Raw genomic sequence first — 27852 nt, 5'->3', positions numbered from 1 at the left:
TAGATCGATGATTTTGCTGTTGATCACTGGATTGTCAGACTCGATTATTTACAGACCGTCGATTTACACCTGGAAAAGTGGGAGAATAACCTGGAAAAGTCGAAACGTTCCTTTACAGACCGCCACCATGAAACTGGAATATCGCAGAGTGCGCGTTTAACACCAAACAAACACAACCAATTCCTCCATTAGCATCACTGACGAACGCGGACGCTGTGCCACAATAACTTGTCTGGCATTTTCTCGATTACGAGAACTCGACCCAAAATCTGCAACCGATGCTGCACCAGTCTCAGATGGAGGTTGGGGCCGAGGCTAGTGAGGAGTACCCGGTGTTGTCCAGCGAAGACACAGACCGTCCATCGTCACCATTATCTAAGGTAAAGGCTATTTTGAGTCATCCTTGTCGTCCTCGCTGCCCTGTCTCGATATGCGTTTGTCAGGTAATGTATTCTGCAACAGACGTTGTGTCATTACCTCCTGGCGATGTCCTGCATTACGTACTCTCAGGGAGGAGCGAGGTGCGAGTTTGGATTCTGTGGTTGTCGCTGAATAGTTGGTCGGGTAGGACTTAAGGAACAATAGCTATAGGGATCAGTTGGTTTTCATCGGTGAGCAAACCTGCCAAGGTTCAAGTTTTTGCCGTGTGTTGTTGGATACAGTAGGTGATTAAGTGCATATTGTGTTATTGGGTAGAATGGGTGCATCAGCGTAATTTTTATTGTTTGGTTGAGTGGTAGCATCAGTGTTCATTTCGTTTTCGTCAGATAGGGTGCTTGGATCTTTAAGAATTTTGTTGTGTCGTGGGGTACTTGGATCTGTGAGAATTTAGTTGTAGGATCGGGTGGTTGGATCTGTGAGGATTTTGTTATGGGGTGGTTTGATCTGTGAGAATTTTGTTGTGGGGTGGTTGAATATGTGAGGATTTTGTTGTGGGGTGGTTGAATCTGTGAGGATTTTAGTATGGGTTGGTTTGATCTGTGAGAATAAATTGTATTGTTGTAGGGTGGTTGGATCAGTGAGAATCTTGTTGTGGGGTGGTTGGACTAGTGTGAATTTTGTTGTAGGATCGGGTGGTTGGATCTGTGAGAATTTTGTTGTGGGGTGGTTGGATCTGTGAGGACTTTGTTGTGGTGTGGTTGGATCAGTGAGAATTTTGTTGTGAGAGAGGGTGGTTGGATCTTTGATGATGTTGTTGTGGAGTGGGATGGTTGGACCAGTGGAAATTTTGTTGTGAGAGAGGGTGGTTGGATCAGTGAGACTTTTGTTGTGGAGAAGGGTGGTTGGATCAGTGAGAATTTTGTTGTGGGGTGGTTAGATCAGTGGGAATGTTGTTGTGAGAGGCGGTGGTTGGATCTGTTAGGATTTTGTTGTGGGAAAGGATGGTTGGATTAGTGAGAAATTTGTTGTAGGATCGGGTGATTAGATCTGTGAGTATTTTGTTCTGGGATGGGGTGGTTGGGTCAGTGAGAATTTTGTTGTGAGAGGGGGTAGTTGGGTCTGTGAGAATTATGGGGAAAGGATGGTTGGATTAGTGAGAAATTTGTTGTAGGATCTCGTGGTTGGATCTGTGAGAATGTAGTTGTAGGATGGTTGGATCAATGTGAATTCTGTTGTAGGACAGAGTGGCTGGATCTGTGAGAATTCTGTTGTGGAGTAATGTGGTTGGATCAGTGAGAATTCTGTTGTAGGATTTTGTGGTTGGATCAGTGAGAATTCTGTTGTGGAGTGGGGTGGTTGGACCAGTGATACATTTGTTGTAGGATCTGGTTGTTAGATCAATGAAAGTTTTGTTGTGGGGTGGGGTGGTTGGATCCATGTACATTTTGTTGTAGGGGTTTTGTTGGGTAGGGATGGTGGATGTTATCATTGTAGAGGAAGTGAGGATTAGCTGAGGCAGAATTGCGCGGGATTTGTTTCACGAGGATGCACTTGCCGGACAGTTAGAAGCCTTAGTGATGATCATAAAAACATACTTGACTGTAGGTAGGTAGGTAGGTAGGTAGGTGGGTGGGTGGGTAGGTAAGGTAGGTAGGTAGGTAGGCAGGCAGGCAGGCAGGCAGGCAGGCAGGCAGGCAGGCAGGCAGGCAGGCAGGCAGGCAGGCAGGCAGGCAGGTAGGTAGGTAGGTAGGTAGGTAGGTAGGTAAGGTAGGTAGGTAGGTAGGTAGGTAGGTAGGTAAGGTAGGTAGGTAGGTAGGTAAGGTAGGTAGGTAGGTAAGGTAGGTAGGTAGGTATAATGAAAAGAGCATTTATTACAGGCAAGATAACCTAAAGGCTAAAGACCAATCGTGGTCAGACCAATCTTGATCATTGTACTCCACGAGCTAAATACGGTTAAAATTTCTGATTATTGTCAACATATCTCATATCTATATTTGGAATATTTAATTTCCCCGGGTCACAAGATATATTTTCTAACTATCAGCTTTATATTTAATTACATAAATATTATAAATATTATAAATCTTATGTGCCAAGTAGTTTCAATCCCGTGAAGATCCGGTTTAGAATTGCTCTTCAGCAACCAATGTTTTTCTCGAGAGGCGACTCACGGTATCGGGTGGTTAGGTTCACTGACGTGGTTGAGCCTTGCGAAATTTACACGATGTGAAATTCAGAATTTTTCAAAACAAGACCCATTTCTCCAACCTGTACACTCGAGCCATTACGTAACTATTTCTGCTGTTGAACGCTGGATTGTCTGGTTCAGAATATATACTCTTCAAAACACATTGGGGAACCTGAACTTTGAAGTCAGGTAGAAGGAAAACCCGTTGAAGAACGTTACAATGACGTTCATCTTGTGTATGCAGCATCATTTCACGTTATCACCACACGCAAACACAATGCATGGAAAGCACGTGCAAAACCTGAGAGCCTCCTACACGTGCATGGGGTGTTACTATGAATCTTGACGTTTTTCAGGCAGGTCGATAACTCACTGTAGACCATAGAGCACTTGCATCTGTGCATGGTCAGGGTTTTCAGGGTGAGATCACTCACTACTGACTGTAAAAATTGTAAGCCTGAAATTTTCATGGCATACTCCAGTCACCTAACAAGGGGGATAACTGGACGAACAGCTTTGCTTTGAATGAAATCCATGTGGTGATGCATTCTCAAAACATCCATTATTATTGTATCGACATTGATTCAATCCCATATATCCCCCAATTTCTACAGTCGTGCATTGAAAGTACAGTCTCCCTAGATTTTTTAAGAGTATAGTATTTACAAACCGCTGCCAAATGACTGTAATATAGCTGAGAGCAAATTAAACTCACTCACTCACTCACTCACTCACTCACTCACTGACCATCTGTTTCAACAGACTGAAGTACGATGAATTATTCAAACATTTTCAGGAAAAGGAGAATCGTTAAAATCCTATTGTCTGGACTCGAGTGACATTTTATACACACTCACAGTTGTCTGGCACAGTCTAATGGAGTCAGTTATACCTATTACATTCGTCTTGCACGGCTGTGACATGGCTGGGCTGAAAGCGCCGTAAACGATGTCTGAAGAAATTATTTCAGATTTCCCTCAGTCTGTGTCAGCCTGATGTAGAAGGAAAGTCCAACAGTGAGTGACTATGTTTTTATGCCGCTCTTAGCGATTTTACAGCAATATCTCGGCGGGGGACACCGCACATTGCACCTATGTGAGGATTCGAACCAGGTCGAAGTGATGAGCGAACGCTTTAACCACTAAGCTTCCCAGCGCCCAAAAGTAAAAAAGGATGAAGATAATGAACTTTTGAAAGATTCATCATTATTACTGGGAGGTTTAATACCAGAAACAGTGGTTTCCTCATAGAGACTATAGCACTCCATCTGACTCATAATCACGGATAGGCATGACTGTTAATGAACAAAGATAGCTGTGTGTGTGCTGGTGTTTGTAACCATGCATTACCGATATCCCCAGAGTATAAGTTCCGATAAATCTCCGCTCTACCCTTTATGCATCCACGGCTCGGCCCGACAATTTTGTTACCTGCCTTCGCTGGCTTTTTATCCAATCAGGTGTCTACGCTTGGAAGTTGAGTGTGCCAATCACAAACCTCTTTCGTTTCTTGAATTATCTAACCGATTAAACGTTTCAAAACAAATCATGCAGAGGAACCCTCAAAGAGGCAGAAAGAGTTTTTAAGTTTCGGACCTGACAAAAATTTGTCTGTATGATTTCCCCAGAATGTTGTGTTTGGTCGTTTGAATCAAACATTGTGTTGCTGTGCTTCAGTACCTTGTTTTTCGCTGTTTTAATTTTAGGATGTTTCCATCCTTTTTGTCTGTAGTATATCAACAGTTATTTGGTAGGACCAGTTTCCCGATACCTGGTACGCTCTGTACTGTGAAACATGTATCAATCCCGTGGTCAGCGTGCCCCGAAGCTTGATTCTTGCTAGAGAGCGTGCATGGGCGTGTATAACAGTAAATTATGCTGCGGTGGGAACAACGTTAAATCTGCTAAAGCAGGTGATATTCCGTTCATAGTAGTCGCTTGTTGCGAGTTTTATGTCACTAGTGAGATCAATCATGGGCCGTCAAAAGAATATGGAGTTACGTATATTTTGAGAAACCGATATGTTACCACAGTGCCGATATGTTACCAGGTGTGTTGATTTGTTACCACAGTGCCGATATGTTACTAGGTGTGTTGATATATTACCACAGTGCTGAGAGTCGATATGTTACTAGGTGTGTGGATTTGTTACCACAGTGCAGAGAGAGTCGATATGTTACCAACTGTGTTGATTTGTTATCACAATGCCGAGGGAACCGATATGTTAAAGGGTGTGTTAATATGTTACTTCAGTGCCGATAGAGTCGATATGTTACTAGGTGTGTTGATATGTTACCACAGTGCTGAGAGGCGATATGTTACCAGAGGTACTTATATGTTATGACAGCGCCGAAAGATATGTTACCAAATGTGTTGATATGTTACCACAGCGCCGACAGATATGTTACCAGGTGTGTTGATATGTTACCAGGTGTGTAGATGTGTTACCACGGTGCCGACATATTACAACAGCGCCGATGTGTTACCACGGGTCTTAATATGTTGCCATAGTTCCGAGAGAGAGCTGATATGTTGCCATATTCCTTCAAAGTAATCGTTTTCTGTTGTAGACAGCAATGGGGTGCCTCCACATAATGTACTTTCTGTTTCCTTTCAATTTGTCGAACCCCTCGTGTATTTGGTACCAACTAAATGTCGTCGTTTGTCCACTTTCGGAACATAATATCGGTGTACGTTTGTACATCGACATAGTGTCCAGAGTCCCGTCTGACATCATGTCAATAGTTGTGTATCCGGGCGATGATTTGGTCCACCACTTCCGGTTTGTCATTACTGGGAAAACCTTACATAAGAATACGCTGTAATACCTTACTTAACATGAATAAGCATGTTTTTCGTAACAGGGATTGTCAGTTACATCAGGTCCTTTCGAATTTCACTTTTTAATTGATGCTCTATTTCACACATGCACAATTATTACCTTCCTTGAAATGAACCCGGAATCGGAAACCCAGTCCTAGGTATTCTGACTCGGAACATAGATTGAATGACGGGATTCAGAATCATGTATCACTTCCCACAGTTCAAAAGAACATAAACGGGAACAGAATTAACCAGGAAGTTTTGTTTGTACAATTAGTATAACCCGTTTGCAAGTATTATAGGTCAGCCGGACTTCTCCGTGCATCGAGCAAAATGATGGAATATCCACAGCCATTAATGTGCGACACAAGGAGGTTACCCGACACAACCGGCCTCCATTACAAAACCTCAAACTGCTGTTAGTGATTCAATAGCCACATTCGCAGTGAGTGAGTGAGTTTAGTTTTACGCCGCACTCAGCAATATTCCAGCTATGTGGCGGCGGTCTGTAAATAATCGAGTCTGGACCAGACAATCCAGTGACCAACAACATGAGCATCGATCGGCACAGCTGGGAACCGATGACATGTGTCAACCAAGTCAGCGAGCCTGACCACCCGATCCCGTCAGTCGCCTCTTACGATAGTTGCCTTTCATGGCAAGCATGGGTTGCTGAAGGCCTATTCTACCCCGGACCTTCAGGGGACATAATCGTAGTGATTTGATCCGAAATTTCCCCCCTGCATGGGGGTTGACGAAGTGTATATGATAAACTACTTCATACTACGTTTTTCAGGTTTGACTAAACTTGACTACAATCGGTGAAAGGATGGTGTTTGTCTAGATATCAAAAGTTCCCCATGCCCGTTTCTATATTGATTTATCAGGGGCGTAGCTTCCATTATGAAGAAAGCCCGGGCTTACACATGATTGTTGCTAAAACGTTGGGTAAGCCCTCAATACTATTTAAATACAAAGCTTTGCAAAATATCGGGCTTACAGTAAAACAGTGTCCAGGTACTTTCCTTGTTGTCATGTTTAGAATGTTGCTTACTCTACCTTATCGAAGGGATTTTATAATTCAAATGTTTTGTGGCCCGTGAAGGTAGAATCGACCTTCAGCAACCCATGCTGCAAAAAGACGATTATGGTTGTCGTAAGAGGCGACTAACGGGATCGAGTGGTAGAACTCGCTGACACATATCACACGGTTCCCAGTTGCTCAGATCGGTGCTCATGCTGTTGATCACTGGATTGCCTGGTCTTGGCTCGATTATTTACAGACCGCCGCCATATGGCTAGAATATTGCTGAGTGCGGCGTAAAACTAAAACTCACTCCTCGGTTTGCAAGTATCCTGCCCAGAGCGTCGTGGGGTCGGTGTTGTCAGTACACAATTACGAAACGTGTAATATTTAAAACTGTTCAAAACGAGACTTTTTTCTTCAACTTGTCCACACGAGGTATTCTTCACACGTACGAGTAACTAAATTCTTTAAAAAAATAAGGAAAAGTATTAAATGTATTTAGGTGTAAATAACTCGATTAAGCTTTAACATGGATGGAGGAAATTCGCCTAAACCCAAACACCTGTCATGCAGTGTCCGTTGCTATAGCAAAACGGTGATAGAGAAAACGGACAAACAGACGGGTGAATCATGCTACGATCGGGTTATGTTGCTGTGATGTTCGCTGAAATGTCTTGCAACGGCAGACTGAGACTGGCCTGATTCCAAACGTCCAATTGCGATAGCTCGATCAGTAGCATTCAGTCTTGACATTTGTTATCTTCATTTACGTTGTAAATTTCGTAAAGAAATGACAGATTTGTTTTGGCCTTTTATAGTCGATGTCATATTTCGGATTCACTGCACGTGCATTACATGGAATTCGCTTTCTGCTTGTATTTTTAATTTGTCATTTCATTTTTTATGACAAGCGCGTACAAACAACATTTTGGGATGTGTTTGCAGCAATATACTAGAACACAACAATCACGACATAATCATGGATTCAAACATGGGAATTATCTTAATGTCGCCTGCTGTCAAAATGATATTATATTGACATGAAATGCAGAAAACACGTGTGCGTTTCATTTTCTTTCTTTTATATGACTATAGCTTAGGTTGCCTGATCCAGACTCGATTATTTACAGATCGCCGACATATATCTGGAATAATTTTGAGTGGGGCGTTAAACAACAACAAAAAATGGAGGGTATCTCCAAGCACCAGCAAAGCCATATTTCGCAGTATGCAGAACTGCTCCGAGATAACCTATCTACATTCGGTATGTCGTGAATGTATGCGGAATGCATGTGAGGAAAACTGCAGTGTTATTAAACGGTTACGTCATGATCGGAGGAATTCTTGGAATTAAGTTCATCTGATTATTTGTTTTATATGCAGAGTATAGAACGCGCCATTCCAGGCATCGTGTCGTGTTCAGACCGGACAATCTGATTATTATTACCCGGGATAACCCAAGATGCCTGTGAGACTCTAGAAGGTGATTAATGCTCAAGTGGCCTATACTGCCGGGTACCCATTTTCTGCTTGGCGAACAGAGGCTATTTTGAACAAACCGTGTGTATTCCTTCCTAATCGATGGAATCGGTGCTGCAAGTCCATCATGGGGCCTACTTTTATATTCTGTTAGAGCGAAAGACAACAGTGAGCGGGTGGTAACTGATAGCTTCATACACATTGTAATATTATTCTGTTTTACAACTAATATCTTCTATGATTAAAACACAATTTCTTGCACCAGATATGTTATTTAACATACTTTTTCCAAACTGTTTAAGAAATAGGATCATTTGTTTTTTATTCCTCATATTGTACAATACAGGAATGGCGGGAAGGCGTGAGCCCAAACTCACTCACTCAACGATATATTCAGCCAATCGGAATGAAACAGAATAATTGCATGTGCGTAGCGTGAACAGACGAGTGAGTGACTTTCAGCAATATTTCAATGTGCCGCTCAATTTCTTTACAACAATATCTTCCAGGTATCAAGCGTCTCTCGCAACCCATGCTTATAACAGGCGGACAAGGGGATCGAGTAGCCACCATGTGATTGCATCCCCTTTGCGTATATCGATGCTGATGTTGTTGATCACTGGAATGTCTGGCCCAGAATCAATTATTTACGGGCTGCGGTGGTTGGTTAGGGCTTTCGCTCGTCACATCGAAGGTCCGGTTTCGTTTCCCCTCACAATGTGTCAAGCCCATTTCTGGTGTCCCACCTCGCGATATACCTATGATAAAAAACGACGAAAAACTAAACTCATTTAAGTACCTAGATGGCTGGAGTATTGCTGAATGCGGCGTTAAACAGCATATATATTTGAAATATCACCATCATCATGAAGCCATAGTGTCGCTTCCGCACACAACAAGTTTACGCAAGTCACCTTCCCGTCTCTCCACTATTTCCAGCTACTTAAAATTTCCCTGGTAAATCTGCTGACTTCACATTTACTTCACAGGTTTCTCCTTATAGTGGGGTTGATTGCAGTTTGTTATGAAATATGATTAAGGAAATCATTGGTATGGGTGTTTACTGGAAAACCCGTCACGAGGCCAGCCTGATTTTACGTTGCTGTTAGCATCAACATCCGGCGTTTGCAACATCACCGACACTCACGCGTGGGTTGGTTGTGTGGCCTCAGTGCGGTTTTGCATTATCGTGTTGACAGCGTTACCGTTAGCATCAGTGAGTATGTTTGTAGAAGAAATGTTTTGTTATGCATTGCTGTATTAGATTGTTTTATGTATTGGTTTATCTGTATTGAAGTATTACCCGTCTTTGTCTTGCTACTAATAAGTATCTGTAAATTGTGCGATGAATGTGCAGGTATTATGAACTGATGGCTGTTTTGAGCACACACAGTTCGTCTGTCTGTCTGTATGCATGTATGTAGATAGGTAGCTTTGCATGTATGTACATGTATGTATGTATGATGTGTGTGTGTGTATGTATGTATGTATGTATGTATGTATGTATGTATGTATGTATGTATGTATGTATGTATGTATGTGAGTGAGTGAGTGAGTTTTAGTTTTTCGCCGCACTCAGCAATACTCCAGCTATATGGCGTCGGTCTGTAAATAATCGAATCTGGACCAGACAATCCAGTGACCAACAACATGAGCATCGATCGGAGCAATTGGGAACCGATGACATGTGTCAACCAAGTCACCCGATCCCGTTAGTCGCCTCTTACGACAAGCTGAGTCGCCTTTTATGGCAAGCATGGGTTGCTGAAGGCCTATTCTACCCCGGGACCTTCAAGGGTCATGTATGTATGTATGTGTGTGTGTGTGTGTGTGTGTGTGTGTGTATGTATGTAGATGTGTGTGCGCGTGCCGTCAGTTGTTGGTAGACGTATAGCATACGATATACCATATGTTATATAATTGCCACTTGTATTGTCCACCATATTGCCAGCAGCGGTACCCCCAAGCTTGTCAGCAGGTGCTAGGAATGTGGCGTACGCTCTCCGCCTGAGAAAATCACACAATTATTCTATGTGGCTATCTCGTGAAGACTGTCAGTGATGATCTAGGCAAGATGTGGTCCAGCATTGTCACCTTGGAATGGAATAACGACAACGTGATACGTTTTGTCAAAATAGCCGTGTCAAAATTTGATATGCAGTTCCATGTGATACTAAGAAACGTTGTCTTCTTTGAGAGGCACTTTAGAAGTTGGGAAATACAATACTGTTCACACTTTGTGGATGACAACTTCTTTTGTTTCGTGTGTGCGACGTTTCTTTACAGATTTTTGTAGCGTCGTCAACAGGAATATTACACGAGAAGGGGATAAAAACTGAATGCAACAAAGACAAGATAATTAACATAAGTGTTACATTCAGTATATGTACAGTGGAAGCTTTCTAAATTGGCACTCAATGGGGCTGAAGAAATACTCCGGTTTATACAAAGTGCTGGATAATAGAGATAATGGTAAATGTACCAGCCATGGAGGGGGCTGAGATTCTAATGGTCCTTTATCGTATGCTTGTTTTCAGCGGACACAACTCCACAATTACATACATCACAACGATAATTACAATCAGATGGTCAGACTTCTTAGTTGTTATCGTCCCATGAAGGTCCAGGGTAGAATAGGCCTTCAGCAACCCATGTTTGCCATAAAAGGCGACTATGCTTGTCGTAAGAGGCAACTAACGGCATCGGGTGGTCAGGCTCGCTGACTTAGTTGACACATGTCACCGATTCCCAGTTGCGCAGATCGATGTTGATCACTGGATTGTCTGGATACTGTTGAGTCTGGACCAGACAATCCAGTGACAATTCATCTGCGCAACTGGCATGCAGTGACGTTTCGACCAAGTCAGTGAGCCTGACCCCCCGATCCTGTGTTTGTCGCCTCGTATGACAACCGTGGGTTTCTGAAGATCAGTTCTAGCCTGGATCTTCAGGGTTCGCTTGTCATAAGAGTTTCGTGTGAGAATATATCCCAAGCACATCTGCTGGTAATTAGACTCAAATACTGTGGATCAGATGATAAAAATCTGTAACTAAGCTAGTTGTGTCCTCATTATCAAACTTTGATATTTGACTGGATCATTTACAGACCGCTGCCATATGGCTGGAATATTGCTGAGTGCGGCGTAAAACTACATCACTCACTTAGTTGGCAGTGGTACGTTATGTGATTGATTCTGTTCGCAGGACTCTTTGCCGTCCATCTGGAAAAGCGACCCAGAGGAAATGCCCAAACTGAGATCTGCCTCGCTGTCCGATATTCTGGATGCGACGGAGGACATTCAAGATCCATCTAAGCACAGTGGACCAAGTATGATAATACCTTTTGTTGTCTGTTATGGCTTTCCACCGTGGCTGGTTGGTTGATTGGTGAGTGAGTGGGTTGGTTGGTTGGTTGTTGTTTAACACCACAGTCATCAGTATTCAAGTTGTATGGCGGCGGTGTGTAAATAATCGAGTCTAGACCATAAAGTCCTGTGACCAATATCACGTGCATCGCTCTACACAATTGGGATACGATGACGTGTCAACCAAATCAGTGAGAGTCGTTTCTAAGACAACCTGGGGCTGCTGAAGACGAATTCTAACACGGATCCTCACGGGTCCGTCATTTTCGAACCATGCACCGTGTTTTAGTTGTGTTTATTTTACTTTGTTTATGGTGGATTGGGGTACCTCAGAGTAGTAAAAGTGTGTAGTATTTCATGCCTTTTGCCTTACACATAATAAAACTGAAATACAGTTGAAACGACGTCTCTTGTCTGGAGCATTCAGGATTTGGGGTGACTTGAAAAAAAAGGAGCCACAATGTAAATACCGTTAGAATAATCCTACGGAAAAAGATTCATTTGCCGTGGCCTACGTGGAAGTAAATCACTCTCTGAGGGTATGAATGGGTAGAGCATGACAGTCTGGGGAGAAACATGAGGAGATCGATAGGGGTCAGGGTGGCTCGATCTGCACTGTCTGGGTCATTCAGTCCTGTCAGATCTGCGTCTCGCTGGACGGTCAGCTTAATTTCGTTTCATTGGTTGGTAAGGTTATTCTGGCATGACTCTTGATGTAACGTCCTAGTATGGTACTTTATGGCTAAGGGAACTAACATCTGACTTTCGAGAGATTTTGTTAAATAGAATAGTTGACTAGAGTAGAGTTTTACATAAATATGAAAAAAATCCAATCTCGTCAATGACACAAACATCATTGTGACCACTTTAGTTGTTGAGCAGACAGCCATGGGCTTTCTCCTTCTCGAAGAAAACCGGAAGTGGTGTCACTAAACCGGAAGCCCTTATACCTCTTAGATTAAAATAGCTTTTATGTCTGCACTTTCAGTTTCAATGTTGGCCTGCATTATCCATGTTATCCCCCAACGAGGAAGTGCATTTCGTTTTCATTTTAATGCTGTTAGGGTATGTGGCCATTTGAAGTCTCTTTCAGTAGTGTCAAGTTAGTGTCATAGGTTTGACATGTTCTTCTCAAAGCCGAACTGAACCCATTAAACTGATAATGATCCCAATGAGTACAGATCGCTGCTTTGGTTGAAGCCTGTTAACGTACCCCAGTTTCCCTCCTGTTGGTGATCACTGTACTGTTTGGTTGCTTTTTTATTTGTTTGTTACTTTCTAGGTTACACTGTGTACTCATCGGGAGAGATATTGTAGGGAGGATTAGTAGGGATTGAACTATTTTGTACATTGAATCGTCACACATACTACATCTGATATAATCAAAACACGTTTCTTGTAAATTTGGAAAGTGTGTTATTCCCAGGAAATATACATGTCGTTGATTAATAAAACCTGTCATTAATTATGGCACTTGAGGCTATGGAAAACTCCACACGAAAACGTGTAGAAGTTCGACAGGTTTAAGAATTTATTTATTTTAAAGGAAACAGTAAAACGAAACAGATAAATCAAATTCACCACTCATTATTTATTGAATACGGGAAATATTAACCTCGTTATGTTGGTTAGTCAACATGTGGACGGTGGGGTAGCCTAATGGTTAAGACGTTCAGTCGTCACACTGAAGACCCACGTTCGATTCCCCACATGTACACAATGTGTAAGCCCATTTGTGGTGTCCCCAGCCTGGATTTATCTAGAATATTGCTATACGCGGCATAAAACCATACTCACTCACTAACTCACTAATCTCGTGTATGCTGCAGTAACTGTGTGTTATACCATAATATACTGTTCACCTTTCAGAAATATCGCGTGACCACTGGGACAAACGTCGGTTGGGTCAGAAGTGCAATGGCTGCAACAAACAAATTCACCTGGTGTTTCGACAAAAGCATTGTCGAATGTACGTATTCTGTTTGTCTCGAATCATAGCCATGACCCTAAAAAATTCGATTTAGCACGTGTCTTGTCGCTAAATGAAAAAGATTAAATTAATTAAATGTTTGGATAGAAGTGATAGTGGATACCATGTGTCGTCGAAATACCGGTTGTCTCGAACACGATGGAAATATGATCGATGATCTTTTATAGGCTGTGTTTGCATGTGGGTTGCTGAAGGCCGCGCTCAGCAATGTTTCAGCTCAGTGTTGCGGCGGGCGTTAATAAAACGAGTCTGGACCAGACAATCCCATGATCAACATAGGTGAACCGTGTCAGGGAGTCATCCGTCATTCGCCTCTTACGACAAGCATGTATTGCTGAAAACCCGATCTTCATGTTTGTACACAGTACCTGTCTAACCCGGCAACCCATGGACCGAAATAAAATGCCTTTTCGCAAAGGATGGCGAATTAGACAGTGACGATCTTTTTCCAACAAGGGTGCAGTTTTACACTCGTCAATCTCTGCAAGTTCCTTTTTGAGAGGACCGAGGAAAAGTTTCAAAGTCATTGATAAGCTGACTTTTTTAGCAGGTAACTCTGGTCATGACACACTAAATGACTGACATGTCAATAAAACTAATTCCTGTTTATTTACTGTGACACTTTTCTCGCTTGACAACAGTTACAGCAATCCCCCAGTGTCCTTTGTATTCTCATGTCATGGAAAATAAAAGATAATCTTTATTGCTTTTTTTGTCATTGTACCAGGTGTGGTAAGATATTTTGCCCGCACTGCAGTCGTTACCAACGACGTTTGTCCGACGACGCCTCTCCGAATCCTGACGGAGAACTATATCGGGTAAGTGGGGTGGCCTCCTTGTTTTCACAACAATGGCGGTACCTAAGGGAAGCATTAAACGTCTTATTAAAAGAAAAACATATTACCTGTGCGTCTGAGTGAGTGAGTTTAGTTTTACGCAGCTTTTAGCAATATTACAGCAATGTCATGGCGGGGTACAGCAGAAAAGGGCATCACACATTTTTTACCCCTTGTTTAGTTGACTTTAATTTTTTAAAATTATATAGTCAATATATATTTATTTGTAATATGCACCAGAAAGAAATGCATAAATTAACCAAAAGAACAGAAAATGGAAAATTGCTTTTTATTCCCAGGTATGTCTCCCGTGCTATAAGGAAGGGGAAGACTTGGCCCTGGGGTGCATGAAGTCCTGGACACAGGATTTCTTCAACATGAGGTCGGCTGCTCATTCTAGAAAATTCCCTGAGGGAAAGGAACCAGAACTGAAACTTTTGTAAGACCGCTTTTTCGTCACTCACTCACTCAACCCACTCACTCACGTACTCATCATTCGTATCTACGAATTCGGCAAGCCAGATGGCGTCTCGTTTTCTTGTAGGTCACGGAAGGAGGCGAGTAGTTACGAATGACGTACTCCAGTGTATTCTGTCTAGTACACGTCCGAACATACAATGAAGAGCGAAAGCCAACGCCTAATGCGCTGGATCTTGGCTTTTCAGGGATTTGATTAATGGGATGAGTTCCTGGTAGTCATTTCCAGATCATTGTGTCTAAATCCGGCACATGCACAGGTGAAACATTGATGCAAAGCGTAAAACCCTTACCCACTCACCCACTCATCCACATAAAACATCTACATTATGAAACAACGTGGCTTCGCTTGGCTAATACATACAAATACTACAGAAGTCCGCGTACAGGTCTCATAGCAATCTTTGCAAGAGACACTGCAATATTACAAGCCAGTCAGTGGATCAGTGTGCATCCGGGTTTTATATTCTCGACTTCCCGCCAAGTATACCACTCAGATTTCCTGGGATTAGAAAGTTGTTAGCCAGTAATCATTCAAATTATCATCTTTGATAGCGTTTGTATCTGAAAAAAATGACGTGGACTCGTTCCAGATGTGAGATACCAAAAGTCTGTCTGCCAATTTCCGATATGTTTCTCGTGGACATATCCAAGAGCACACAGATGAAGACAAAGCTAAAGAACGCTGTAAAGGTAAGAATTAATAAATGAATAAATGGATGAATGAATGAGTTAGGAGATAAGCATCATGTGTTGGCCAATTTCCGGGTGGTATTGAGTATTTGAAGCACGGGAATACATTTAGAACCGACGGCGTCAGCATTACAATGTAGGTTTGGAGGAGAGTGGCATGGATTTAGACGATGGTGTCATTTGGATGAACCAAGGCATCGATGGCCAGTCTTGAGTATGCCACGAGAGTATACGTGGCACGCGCGTGATTTGACCAGCGTGAACTACAAACAGCCGTAGAGACAGATACATGCATTGCACCTTGGTTCTGTTAGCTTACGCTTACTGGTCACGGATTAAGTCTGACACTCGTTATCATTGTGACCCGTGACTGGTTTAACATTTAGGAACGTGGTCAGTTGGTCTGTAAATTTCCAGTTTTCAATAACACATACCGTTATAAAATATTGGTAAAGTTTTGTCCAATTTCGCCGTGTTAATAAAAACGTCCATCCACAGATTACCTTGTAGAAACTATTGCAATAAGTATCATACCAAGTTTAACAAGAATTCTTTGATTTCTCCTGAAAAAAAAGTTATCCTAAATATCAGATTGTTCGATTTAGTTTGAATAATTCGATTTTACTGGTTACTTTGCACTCTGAAATTTTTCATTGTGGGCCATGTTTGCCATTCGTTGCGTCTTTTTTCAAGTAAAAGACACATGATCATACTCTGTAGCCCTACATCTTACCCAATCGTCCACAGCGACCAATTCACATAGCGGAGTTGCTTCCCTTTGGCGCCCCAGGAACCTACGATTGTGGTTTCACATCTTATTACAACGGGGCGATTTTTCACTGTATGACAGCATCTAGGCCGTGTAAACATGGCGCATTTCTGAATTCTGTCCTTCCCCGCGAGGTGATATAACACTGCTCTGTACGAGGTGAATGTTACTCACCCATTCAATCGTAGATAAAATTAGAAAATGACAATTAAATAACACTAATAACCTGATATTTATTATTTATGTAAATAACGAGAAGTATGATTTATTTCTGGAAGTTAAGAACGGTTTCAACATATCACCCCTTGGTAATCTCTACAGCCTTACACATGTTCCTCTGAGAAACGGGACACGGGGAAATGTGCATTGGAGATATGTAAATATGAACTGTGAATATTCTAGTCAGGCAGAGCCGTTGTTGATGGTGTAACGTGATGATTCCGTAGATGACACATTCTGCATAGTATACACACCTGTTTCCACAGTAATTAGTTACAGCCGCTGATCACGATGACATAAGCTGTAACTAATTTTGTGATATAGATTACCCTGGACTGTGGCACACACACACACACACACACACACACACACACTCTCTCTCTCTCTCTCTCTCTCTCTCTCTCTCTCTCTCTCTCTCTCTCTCTCTCTCTCTCTCTCTCTCTCTCTCTAAACTAGATCAGCAAGGGTCTTTTTCGAAAGCACGTCCTCTCGTTTAGAAGCCCCTGGGCTACTATTTTTTTATTTTTTTTTTTTGTTTTTCGCGTTTTTTTTTTTTGTTTTTTTTTTTTGTTTTGGTTTGTTTTTTTTTTTGGGGGGGGGGGGTTAGAGAGAGAGAGAGGGAGAGAGAGAGAGAGAGAGAGAGTGTGTGTGTGTGTGTGTGTGCGTGTGTTCGTGCGTGTGTGTGCCACAGTCCAGGCCGTATCTGTCGCTGATTAATACGTAGTTAGGCCAAATTTATTTTAACAGATATTTCACACTTACTCATCAACTATTACACATAAATAGTAGATATAAATGTGAAAAAAGACTTTTTTCTATTTCCGACAGTACCTCAGTACTAATTTGAATAGACTCTAATCTTGAAGTTTTGAATGTCGGTTCATAATTTCATTTCAAGATTGCCAAGAGAAAGACGTTCTGCAGCCATTGTGAGAAGGACCTGTTCGTACCCAGTGACCGGAAGCAGTGCGTGGTGTGTGACGAGATCTTCTGCAAGACGTGTTCCTGTAAGGACCTAGTGGTCTTCTACCCACGGGGTACTGTGCATCAGAGTGACAAGGGACGGGCTAGGCCTGACATGGACGTCATTCAGCCTGGAACCGTAAGACTCCCCTTTCCCATTATATACAAGTGATAGGTTTGATATCTCACCGTCGCCGGAGGTCAAGGTCAACGCATCATTACCTTCCTCTTTGAAACGGCTTTTAGGACGAGTGTATTTGTTTGTTTGTTGTGTAACGCCTCACTCGGCAATATTACAGCTTTATGACGGCAGTTTGTAAGTAATGGAGTCTGGATCAGACAGTCCGGTGATCAACAGAATGAGCATCAGTCTACGCAGTTGGGATACCATGAAAAAGAGCTAGGAGGATATCTTATATCTGAATGAAACTTGTTGTTAATTGATGAAAAGTTGAAGAAGGCAACAAAAAAACATGGTAATCGGAGTTTCTGTCCCGATTGTGCAAATCGAACTAGGCAAATTTGCTCGACACGTTGAACATGCTCTCAAGGCACATACTTGTAATCTGATATCGTCCAATGATGGTCCAGCATTTGCTCCCTTTTACTGATTACCCACATGAATAAAAAAACAAAAGAAACTTGATAAACTGGTCCAGTCCATATACCGAAGAGCAAAAGAAACGCAACTTTTTGTCAACTTTTTTTAAATAGAGACATAAACACGGGTGGTTACTTGCGTTTCTTTTTGCTGTTCAGTATGTTGAGATCTTCGTCTCATAAGTTGTTAAATGTGGATTAAGGTATTGGAGGCCTCAGTTCCTGACACAGGGTCTTGTATCGCTTAGAAACGGCGTTTGAAAGACATAATACATATATAGGTATATAGACCTTACCCTAGTATATATGAAAGTGTAACGAAGAAACCAATCCCTCCTCGATCAAAGTTACATGTCACCGCCTAAAATATTTTTAAAAATATACCCCATCGAGCCCAACGGAACTCGGGCCATCCGATTGGCCATTCCCACTGTATATCTTATTTCCAAACAATCGGATGGCCCGCGACTATTTGTGCGGATCTGCTCAGTTCACTTGAATGTCAAGGTCACTTACGGCCGACAAGTGAGTAGGACTGCCAGCGATTTGGGTGAAAATGGCTGCTTACTGTCAAGAAAATGACATGTAGATGTTGCAATAAGTTTTCCGACCAGCGGAATGCCGCAGCTGATCGAATCCATCCCAGCGCTGGTGCTGTCAACGTGACTGTAATTAATAAACGAATTCAAAAGGTGAGTTTTCGCCGTTTTGGGTGATCCATGATTTTGGCGTGAAATTGCGGAGGTACCTGTTTTCGATGATTCGTGGGGTACAACGTTTGAAATAATGATCAGATTCTGACCATTTATAGGTCATTTTGTAGGGAAATCATCTGGCCGTCGATCCGTTTTACATGATGACATGTAACTTTGATCGAGGAGGGAGTGGTTTCTTCGTTATATCCCTTTCCTTTCATGTAGTACTAGGGTAGGGTCTAAACACCTATATGGCTTTCGAACGCCGTTTCTAAGCGACACAAGTTCCTGGGAGTTTCCGATACATGTAGTTACATTTCAATCAAGCCTCGATCAAAGAGTCGAATTGTTTCAGTAATATCATGGCTTCATCTTCCTCAGGACGTATCAAACATGGCGGAGATATGGCGTAACTACCGCGTGTGTTGTGAGTGCTTGAAGCACGTTGGGCGCGAGCTGCGTGTCTTCCACTTCAACATTGAGCTGCAGAACAAACACCATGAGATGATTGACATCAAGAGGCAGATTGTGGCCATCCTTGAGCGAGTAAGTCATTTGAATTAGTGAGTGAGTCTTGGAGCAGACATCCCAATTGTATGAGTGAGTGAGTGAGTGTAGTTTTACGCCGCTTTTTAGCAGTATTCCAGCAATATCACGGCGGGGGACACCAGAAAATGGGCTTCACACAATGTACCCATGTGGGGAATCGAACCCGGGTCTTCGGCGTGACGGGCGAACGCTTTAACCACTAGGCTACCCCACCGCCACCCCACCCCACCCCACCCCACCCCACCCCCAATTGTATGAGCATCGACTTACTTAATTCGATACATGACATGTGGCCACCAAGTCATCGGGTCTGACCGAGAACCCCTCATGCGACAAGCATGGGTCACTGAAGATCAGTTTTAACCCGGATCTTCACGGGTCAGGTCTCTTGAATATGTGAGGACGTGGGACTGTTTTCTGTGGCTGTAGTAATGCATACATTTATTTCTTTCAAATCCACAGACTAAAATATGTAGTTGAGACTCAGTTTACGTAAACAAGATAAAGGCGCATGGTTGTGTTGAATCTTGTTTATCACCGCACTTGTCTGTGTACCACCTATATGACTGCCATGTGTAAATAATCGAGCCTAGGCCAGAAAATCCAGCGATTGATGGACGTCGATTATCACAATTGGGATAGAGTGCCATGGTTAATGCATGTCATCGTATCCAGATTGTGTAGATCGATGCTCGTAATATCAATCACTAGTTTACAGAAGACTGCTGAGTGCAGCAGCAACAAACAAATATTTGTAAAGCTGGGGAAATGTTTTGAACTTGAGAGTGAGTGGGAGGTTCACATGACAATGAACAAGACTGAGTGTCGTCGTGGTTTCCGTTACGGAGGCGGGTCGTGTTGTTGACACATTTGTTTATTTACGTCCCGGTAGACATGGGACAGCACTTTGTGTTCTGCATTGTCACATCACATACATGCGTATCCATCTTTGTGTTTACAGGAGTCGACAACAAATGGTCACGTGGGGACGCTACGTCAATCATCCTCGATGGACATGCTTGATGATGTGAGTAAATGCTACTGGTGCTGAACTGGCATGCTTGATCTGGTAAAAACAGATTTGCCAGATGACGTGATGAATGTCTATAATGTGAATATGGCCATGCTTGATGGGGTGATCGTGGGAATGCTCGGAAAAATGAATGTAGAAACACATGTCAAAGTGAATATTCACATGCTTGACAATGTGATTGTGCACATGATTAACGAGGTGCATTGACATGCTTGATGATGTGATCGTGGACATGCGTATGGCAGGGTGGATATGCACATGTCTTGCGAATTGAATGTGGACATGGTTTACGAACGGACTATTGACATACTTGACAAGGTGATTGTGGATATGCTTGAAGGGGTGTGTGTATTGACATGCTTGATGGTGTGAATCTCGACATGTTTGACAAAGTGTTTGTGGACATGCTTGACGAAGTAATGCTGGTGTGCTCCACAAGTGTATATTGACATGAGTGGTGCGATGATTCTGGACATGCTTGACGAAGTGGTTGTTGATGTGCTCCACAAGTGTAATTTATACAAGCACTTTTAGTTTGATTCCTCCAACTTCTAAATGCCTTTGAAACAACTCCACAAGTGTATATTGACATGATTGATGAGATGACTCTGGACATTCTTGACGAAGTGCATTTCTGCTGCTGCAGCTTTCCAATCGTGGTGAGGACGTTCCGCGGTTAATGTCTGAGGATGTCATTCTCTCCTTGTGTGACGCAAAGGTATGACCACATTGATGACCAGGGCCTTGATTTTCGAAGTTCTCTCAACAATAAGATAACCGCAAATGTCATACATTAACATTAACTTACGACGATCTTAACGCTAAAAGAGCTTCGAAGGTCTACAGCCTGGAACGAATGCGTGGCATAGCCGTCTTGGACATCACAATTTACTGTGAAGAGTTGCGACCCTTTGACACACCGGGAATCTATGAATGTGTATTCGATTTTCCCTCTTCTCTCTATTGTGTAAAGTTATGAATCTTTTTAGTGATTATTGTAGGCGAAAGTCAGCAAGCGACTAAGAAAATCTCGTGTGTCTGATTCACTTCTTAAACATGATTTCTAATCAAGCCAACTGACTCATAAGTGTGAGTTTAGATTTACGCTGCCTTTTTGCAATATTCCAGCAATATCGCGGCGGTGGACATCAGAAATGGGCTTCACTTATGGTACCCATATGGGGAATCGAACCCGGGCCTTTGGAGTGACGAGCGAACACTTAAATCACTACGCTACCCCACCACCCCTTTCATAAGTGTCCCACAGTGAGCGAGTTTTAGTAAACGCAACCATTTCCGGTGCCACATTTCTCTACTGTGGGAAATCAGATCTTTGTTAGAACTGGTCTTCAGCAACCCATGCTTGTTCTAAGAGACGACAAACGGAATCAGATGGTCAGGCTCGCTGACTTGGTTCACACATTCCTTCGTAGCCCAGCTCGTGTTGTTAATCAGTAGACTGTCCGGTCGTGGTTCGGTAATGTACAGACTGCCGTCACTTTGCTGCGAAATAGCAGAGTGCGGCGTTAAACGACAAACCAACCAACCAAACCATTCAAAGTGATGGATGTCGCCTAAGTCTATATTCTAGACACTAGCTTGACCATAGTAATCTATTGTGTAGCTAATTTCAGTCATTGGGGCGGTGGGGTAGCCTATAGTGATTAAAGCGTTCGCTCGTCACGCCAAAGGTCCGGGTTCTATTTCCCACATGAGTGCAATGTGTGAAGCCAGTTTCTTGTGTCCCCTGAAGCGATATTGCTGGAATGTTGCCAAGTGAGGCGTAAAACTAAACTCACTCACTTTCAGTCGTAGAAACGCGTTTGAAATGTTTCATAACCTATTTGCTTCAACATGTTATCAGTCTGTTTGCCACTGCAAGATTTGTAAACAACATTTTAAAAATATTTTCAGTTGGTGGAGGAGCGAGTTATCCAAAAGCTTTTTGACAGATATTATAAAAGATACGAAGAAGTGCGTTGTCTGAAGCCAGTCACCAGTACACAAGCCAGCATTCAGAAGAAAATCATCACGGTAGGCACAGAGTTATCTCCCCATTATCATCTTGGAACGTTTAGCTATAAACCCCGATAACCCCATTTTCAAGCTGGTATCTGTATGGCGACCGCGCACGTGACGGTCATGTTATGTTAACATCTACCACAGTCGAGAGCTATAAACGTCTTGTCAGACAAAACGACTGCCAAATAAGCGGGGTTTTGAGTTCCAAATTCTAAGGGCGACGTGTTAGCCAAGTGGTTAAAGCCAGCTCATCACACCGACGACGACCCATTTCTGGTCTACCCCGCCGTGATATTGCTGGAGTATTGCTAAACCCTGAATTAAAACATACTCAGTCACAAGATCCTATCCAATGATAGTACTCGTCTTGATATGGCTGAAATATTGCCGATATCAAGTTAAATATTAACTCACTTGTTCACTCCAGTGATAGTAGTAGTAGCAATAGTTGTAGACCGGTGGAATTCGAAATAGTGAATGGCGTAGTCTATTTACGCAAGTTTGATGGGTGCCGTATTTCCTCTAATAAACACCTGGCACTCATTAGATGCCTGGCACCTATGAGAGAACCGGCCGTTATTAGGCGAATTACGGTATCTATACCACGATGTGGCACGACAGCCCGCCGAAATGACGGGGTTCGCTGACGTTTCCAATTCAATTAACAGTGATTGAAAAACGATTACATACTCTTCAATGATTGCATGGTTTGGGAAATATTATAAAGGAATTTATATCCAGGCTATTTTCTTTTTAGTCCTCTACGAATTTTTACAACGAAAGACGGCGGAGTTTCCGTGACCGCTATACAAGCTGCAGCTCCACTGGTAGCAACATCTCAGACGGCCACTGACCAATCAGGAAAGACATCATTGACTCTACATCATCCGATTCTACAACCCAACGAAGTGTTCAACACATTCGTAACTACTCGCCTCTTTTCGTGGGTTGCCGGAATGACACGATATGTTACGAATAGTGTTCAACAATCAGTCCATTCGTGACTACTCGTGCTGATCTGGGACAATCGTGTTACATTCGTAACTACTCGTGTCATTCCGGCATTCTTGTAGGACACGGAAAGGAACGAGTAGTTACGGATGAATCGTGCTACTGAAAAAGCTTGTTAGACCCGAATGAAATCAATGAGAATGATACCGGTGAAAACCGAGTGGGGTGACATGTGTATATACTTTAGGGCATTCGACAGCAAGTGGGAAGAAGTAAATACACTTCAGTGACGATTGTCCTTCCTCGTGACTTGTCTCATGCCTACATCAAATAGGTGTATGGTTATAAAACCGACTATTTGTTGATCTGAGCTTCCTTCCACAAGGCGCTAAGACTGTCATAAGTCACTAAGGTAACCTTAGTGCAATGTTAAAGAAAGGCTGTTAAGGTTAAGGTTAAGGCTCTCTCTCTCTCTCTCTCTCTCTCTCTCTCTCTCTCTCTCTCTCTCTCTCTCTCTAACAGGGCATTCTCTCTCTCGTTTCTAACAGGGCATTCACTTGGATGCTTTTAGCATTCACTTGGATGCTTTTAGGGCATATCCAGTAAGAGCATGTTCACTCGTATAATCGGGCAAAACTGAAAAATACGAGTAGCTGCTGATAATGTTACATAGACTATAGATGACAATTTGGATGCTCAGCTGGGTATGACGGGGACCGTTGACGCACCTAGCATGAAATGCCTACGCCGCCTATTGGTACAAGGGGTCATCTCAAAGATATGTTTTTGCTTTTATCCAGCGAAAGGGCTGGATATTGTTATGTATGTCAGGACATTCCGTGTACCTCCCTACTTGAACTCCCCTATGGAATTATCATAGCCGATATCTCCATGCCCTCACGACCCCCTCCTACCTGCTTCTGTTCATAGTGGTAGTGAGACTCGCATTACTGCATTACTCATTTCTGCTCTAATCTCTCCTCTCCTCTCACGTTTCCTGTCTCCCTACCACGGGCACTGTAGTTTGGCTAAACTCAGCCACATAGGCATTTCACACCTCAAGGGATCTGCAAATAATACTCATCACAATCAAATTGTCACATCTTTTCTGCCATCGACACAAAATTTAATGTGGATGCTTACACTGCTGTTGATTGTTATATACGTTTTACATGTTATATACTATTGTCATGATTATTCATTATATTTGAAGTGATGTAGATGCGTATTATCTATGAATTAAATACATGCCCCAGCTACAGTGTTGAAATGTTCGTTGTGCTTATCTTATCCAGAAAAATAGTCAGTGAGTTTAGTTGTACGTCGTCATTAGCAATATACAAGCAATATTACGGTGAGGGACACCAGAAATGGAAAATGGACTTCACACATTATACCCATGTGGGGAATCGAACGTGGGCCTTCGGCGTGACGAGCGAACACCTCAACCACGAGACTACCCACCATCTCTGAAATGTAAGGAACAACATGTAGTGAGTGAATGAGTGAGTGAGTATACCTTTTAACAATAACAAGGAGGAGACGCCTGTCAATTTACCTGAATCGAACCCAGGCTTGACGAGGTCACTCCTCAACCACAAGTCTACCTCAGCGCTCCTGCAGGAGGTGAAGGAGTGATTCTTTCATTTTACAGAGCGGCGATTCACTTATGTACATTCGTTGTTTGGAATGCACACTTGAAATATACTCAAAGGAAAAAGTTGTGACACACGCAATAAACAGATTCAGTGTTAACTATTTAAATTAGATTTTGTTTGTGTTTGGAGGTTTGGTTTATTATAAAAGGTGAGTTGAGTTTCACGTCGCATTAGTATTATTTCAGACATACATACACGAGTTTGGTTTCTTTTAAAAAACCAAGCAACTTGATCATTCATTGTTTAAGCAAATATTCAAGCAATCCCTTTGTATCCCTTTCATCAAAACGTGAAAGGTCACATGCAACGTAAAACACAACTTTGCAGATTCTGATACCTTTAGGTATGCACTTACCGAAACAAATCATGAAAAGTGCCAATTCAGGCTATGAAGTTGGAAAAAACGCGATGGAAAAAAGCCCGTTTTAACAGCTGTTCTGCGCTGCGGCCATAACGCATGCGCAGTGAATAGGTTCGTGGAGCTTGAAACAGTATGCATGCTCGGAGTATGAGGTCGTGAGCAGTAGTCTAATCTTGGTTGTGTACACAAACAAGTAAATAATCTACTCGTTACATAAAGAAACTTGTTGATTGTAGTAAGCAGCAATGTCTGGTTTATTGACACCTATATGTCTGCCTGTCTGTCTGCAAAAGACAATATACAATAGACAGCTTCAATCATTGACCACATGCAATTTGAACTTAACACCTATCAGACTATTCGTCATAAAGAAAATAAATTGATTTATGGCTCGTGCACCCGAGTCCTGTCTCTGCCACATTATGTAGTTAGGCACGTGTGATATTTGTACACATGAGAAGTTTTTATGCCTGTGGGTTGCAAACAAACTACATTCATTTTTTCGGATGACTGGATTTGACAGAAACTGGTGCAAACTCTTTCAAGTCCTGCTTTGTACTTGGACGAATGACACTTTCCTGTCACGCAGTAGTTCACCATCTCTGCTGAGATGAATTTTGATTGGATCGAACTCAAATTCAGAGAGGTTGTATTTACAAAGCCCAACACCTCTATATAAATTTATCTAAGGATAACAACTTATTCTAGTGTAAATGATTTTGTTTGACAACGGTATATGAATCCATACTGAAACGATGCATCAAATACAATACAAGAAGTTGTTATCCATGTTATTCTTGTGACTAGCCATACTTATAAAAGGGCCATCAAACTGATCATCTTTCTGTACACACAATGAACCTCAGCATATCAGCAAATGAAACAGCCAATCGGAAGCCGCCATTACACTTGAGTGCACAGCCACCCGGTATGACCAGGTTCGGTCTCCCGAGGGCTTCGTTTCGAGGGAAGTAAGCCCAAGTACAAAATATTGCACTTTTGAATCGCGAGTGTACGCTTATAATTTTGTTTATTTGTTTTTGTAACAAGCAGCAATGTATATTAGATGTCATGAGTAAGTGATAATTGTGTTTTAGTTATGTTTGATTTTTTGGTTGCATGTGACCTTGAAGCAATTACGTCTGGGGAAATGTCGTAAACAAGTGCCCGTCCGTGTTTATGGCATTCTCTTACACATACACGCCACATCGCGTGACAATATTCCCATTAGAGCCTGCAGCACCAGATGAGGCTTAATAATGGTCATCGCCATGGTAGTCGTCATCCCGTCCATCCATCAAAAACCAAAAACTCAAAATAGGCTAGACATTGCTTGGACTTTATTTACCTGCGATAGAAATTCGGATTATTTTCAGGTTGGACACAGGCACGCATGCGCTGTTGTTTAAGAAGATTCCAGCAATAACGCATTGGGTCACCAGAGATGGGCTTCACACAATGTCAGTGAAATCGAACCAGCGTAACAGCCGAACGCTTTAACCACTAGACTTCTCCATGTGTGTGTGTGTGTGTGTGTGTGTGTGTGTGTGTGTACACACAAAGGTCGTGTGTAAAACTTATTCTCATTAACCTATGTTCTATGTTCACGAAATAAAACACTATACACAAAGGTCACCCAAATAATGTGTTCTTTAATCTCTTTGTTTGGAATCTAAATGTCTAATTGTAACTGGATTTATTTCTAAAACATGCAGCTAGAGCATACACTTTCAACAGATTCACGTAAATGTACCCAAACAATGGCGTAATAAAGGTTACGCCTCGCATCTTCAACCGATAAACCAGTCTTTTTCATATTGAGATGCAGAGTGATATTTTTTTCCTTTTTGGCCAAGATCGAACAATCAGATCATACACAATCAAACTGATTTTACTAGGCGTTGTCATTCTTATATGTAATACTGCCGTCGTTTTCGCCAAAGCACTTTTCAAGGGAGATAACTTATATCACCTGGTTTGCTTTTCAATGCTATATTTTACGGCACTTCAAATTCAACATCTGCGAAATCGAATATTTCTTTTGCTTCTTTTTAAGTCTCCGAGTGAGTGAGTTTAGTTTCACAAAAATGGGCTTCTCACACTGTACCCATGTGGGAAATCGAACCCGGATCTTCAGCATGACGGGCGAACACTTTAACCACTAGACTACCCTCCTTCCCTGTGAAACAAAAATGGCGATGTCGAGCTCACCAACAGGAACAATACACGGAAGTGGTTCGTGTCGCATCTGAACTGGGATCCGTGATTAATGTCATTGAAGTAAATTATCGTAACCTTGTCGGCGTGTGTTTATCTATATCGGAAATACATATCAGAAAAGACGCTTGTTCTATTCACTTCCGGGTTCCTAACACCAGTTCAAGTGGACCGAGAGAACGTTTCGCCTCAACATTGGATTTTATTATTCTAGACTTGCATGGGACACGTTGGGTATGTTTGCTTCGGGGTCTGTATGACAGACCAGACATGATGTTATGGCTGAAATTCATTGAGATATTACCATGCTGGAAAGTGGAGAAACCCAGCATATAGGCTGTCTCGTGGTCCTGAACCAGATTATTCTCCTTACTGTCTAGCCCTTCTGCAATGCTAAATATAAACGAAGCAAATGTGCATTTCCTCAGGTTCAGGAATGTCTCAACTCTCTGAGGCTCCTTTGCAATTTTAAATGAAATTGCTATCAAAATTATACATATTCAGAGAATGGGCGTTAGTCTAAAAATCACAGTACGCAGCGGTCACTCACTTTACTT

At 42.3% G+C, this 27852-nt stretch overlaps 1 protein-coding gene across 4 annotated transcripts in view; it reads left to right on the top strand.

Moving 5' to 3' along the window:
* The window catches only part of LOC137281414 (uncharacterized), a 29578-nt gene extending 5249 nt beyond the window's left edge, over nucleotides 1-24329 (top strand). For 2 of the 4 annotated variants that reach the window (XM_067812626.1, XM_067812627.1), the window contains exons 2-12: nucleotides 11102-11225; nucleotides 13132-13231; nucleotides 13980-14070; nucleotides 14388-14527; nucleotides 15159-15258; nucleotides 17145-17348; nucleotides 18886-19050; nucleotides 20015-20080; nucleotides 20733-20804; nucleotides 22001-22120; nucleotides 22866-24329. In XM_067812626.1, coding sequence (XP_067668727.1) covers nucleotides 11102-11225; nucleotides 13132-13231; nucleotides 13980-14070; nucleotides 14388-14527; nucleotides 15159-15258; nucleotides 17145-17348; nucleotides 18886-19050; nucleotides 20015-20080; nucleotides 20733-20804; nucleotides 22001-22120; nucleotides 22866-22961 — 1278 coding nt within the window. In that variant the 3' untranslated portion in view covers nucleotides 22962-24329. Of the gene's footprint in view, nucleotides 1-118; nucleotides 381-8896; nucleotides 9114-11101; nucleotides 11226-13131; nucleotides 13232-13979; nucleotides 14071-14387; nucleotides 14528-15158; nucleotides 15259-17144; nucleotides 17349-18885; nucleotides 19051-20014; nucleotides 20081-20732; nucleotides 20805-22000; nucleotides 22121-22865 lie in introns of those variants that run through there. The other 2 variants (XM_067812625.1, XM_067812628.1) reach the window with 2 other exon arrangements.
* Nucleotides 24330-27852: the final 3523 nt, after the last annotated feature.

Source organism: Haliotis asinina, chromosome 4 (assembly GCF_037392515.1).
Source record: "Haliotis asinina isolate JCU_RB_2024 chromosome 4, JCU_Hal_asi_v2, whole genome shotgun sequence".
NCBI lineage: Eukaryota > Metazoa > Mollusca > Gastropoda > Lepetellida > Haliotidae > Haliotis > Haliotis asinina.
Note: the sequence above shows the minus strand (reverse complement) of the source record. Positions and strands in the feature narration are given on the sequence as shown.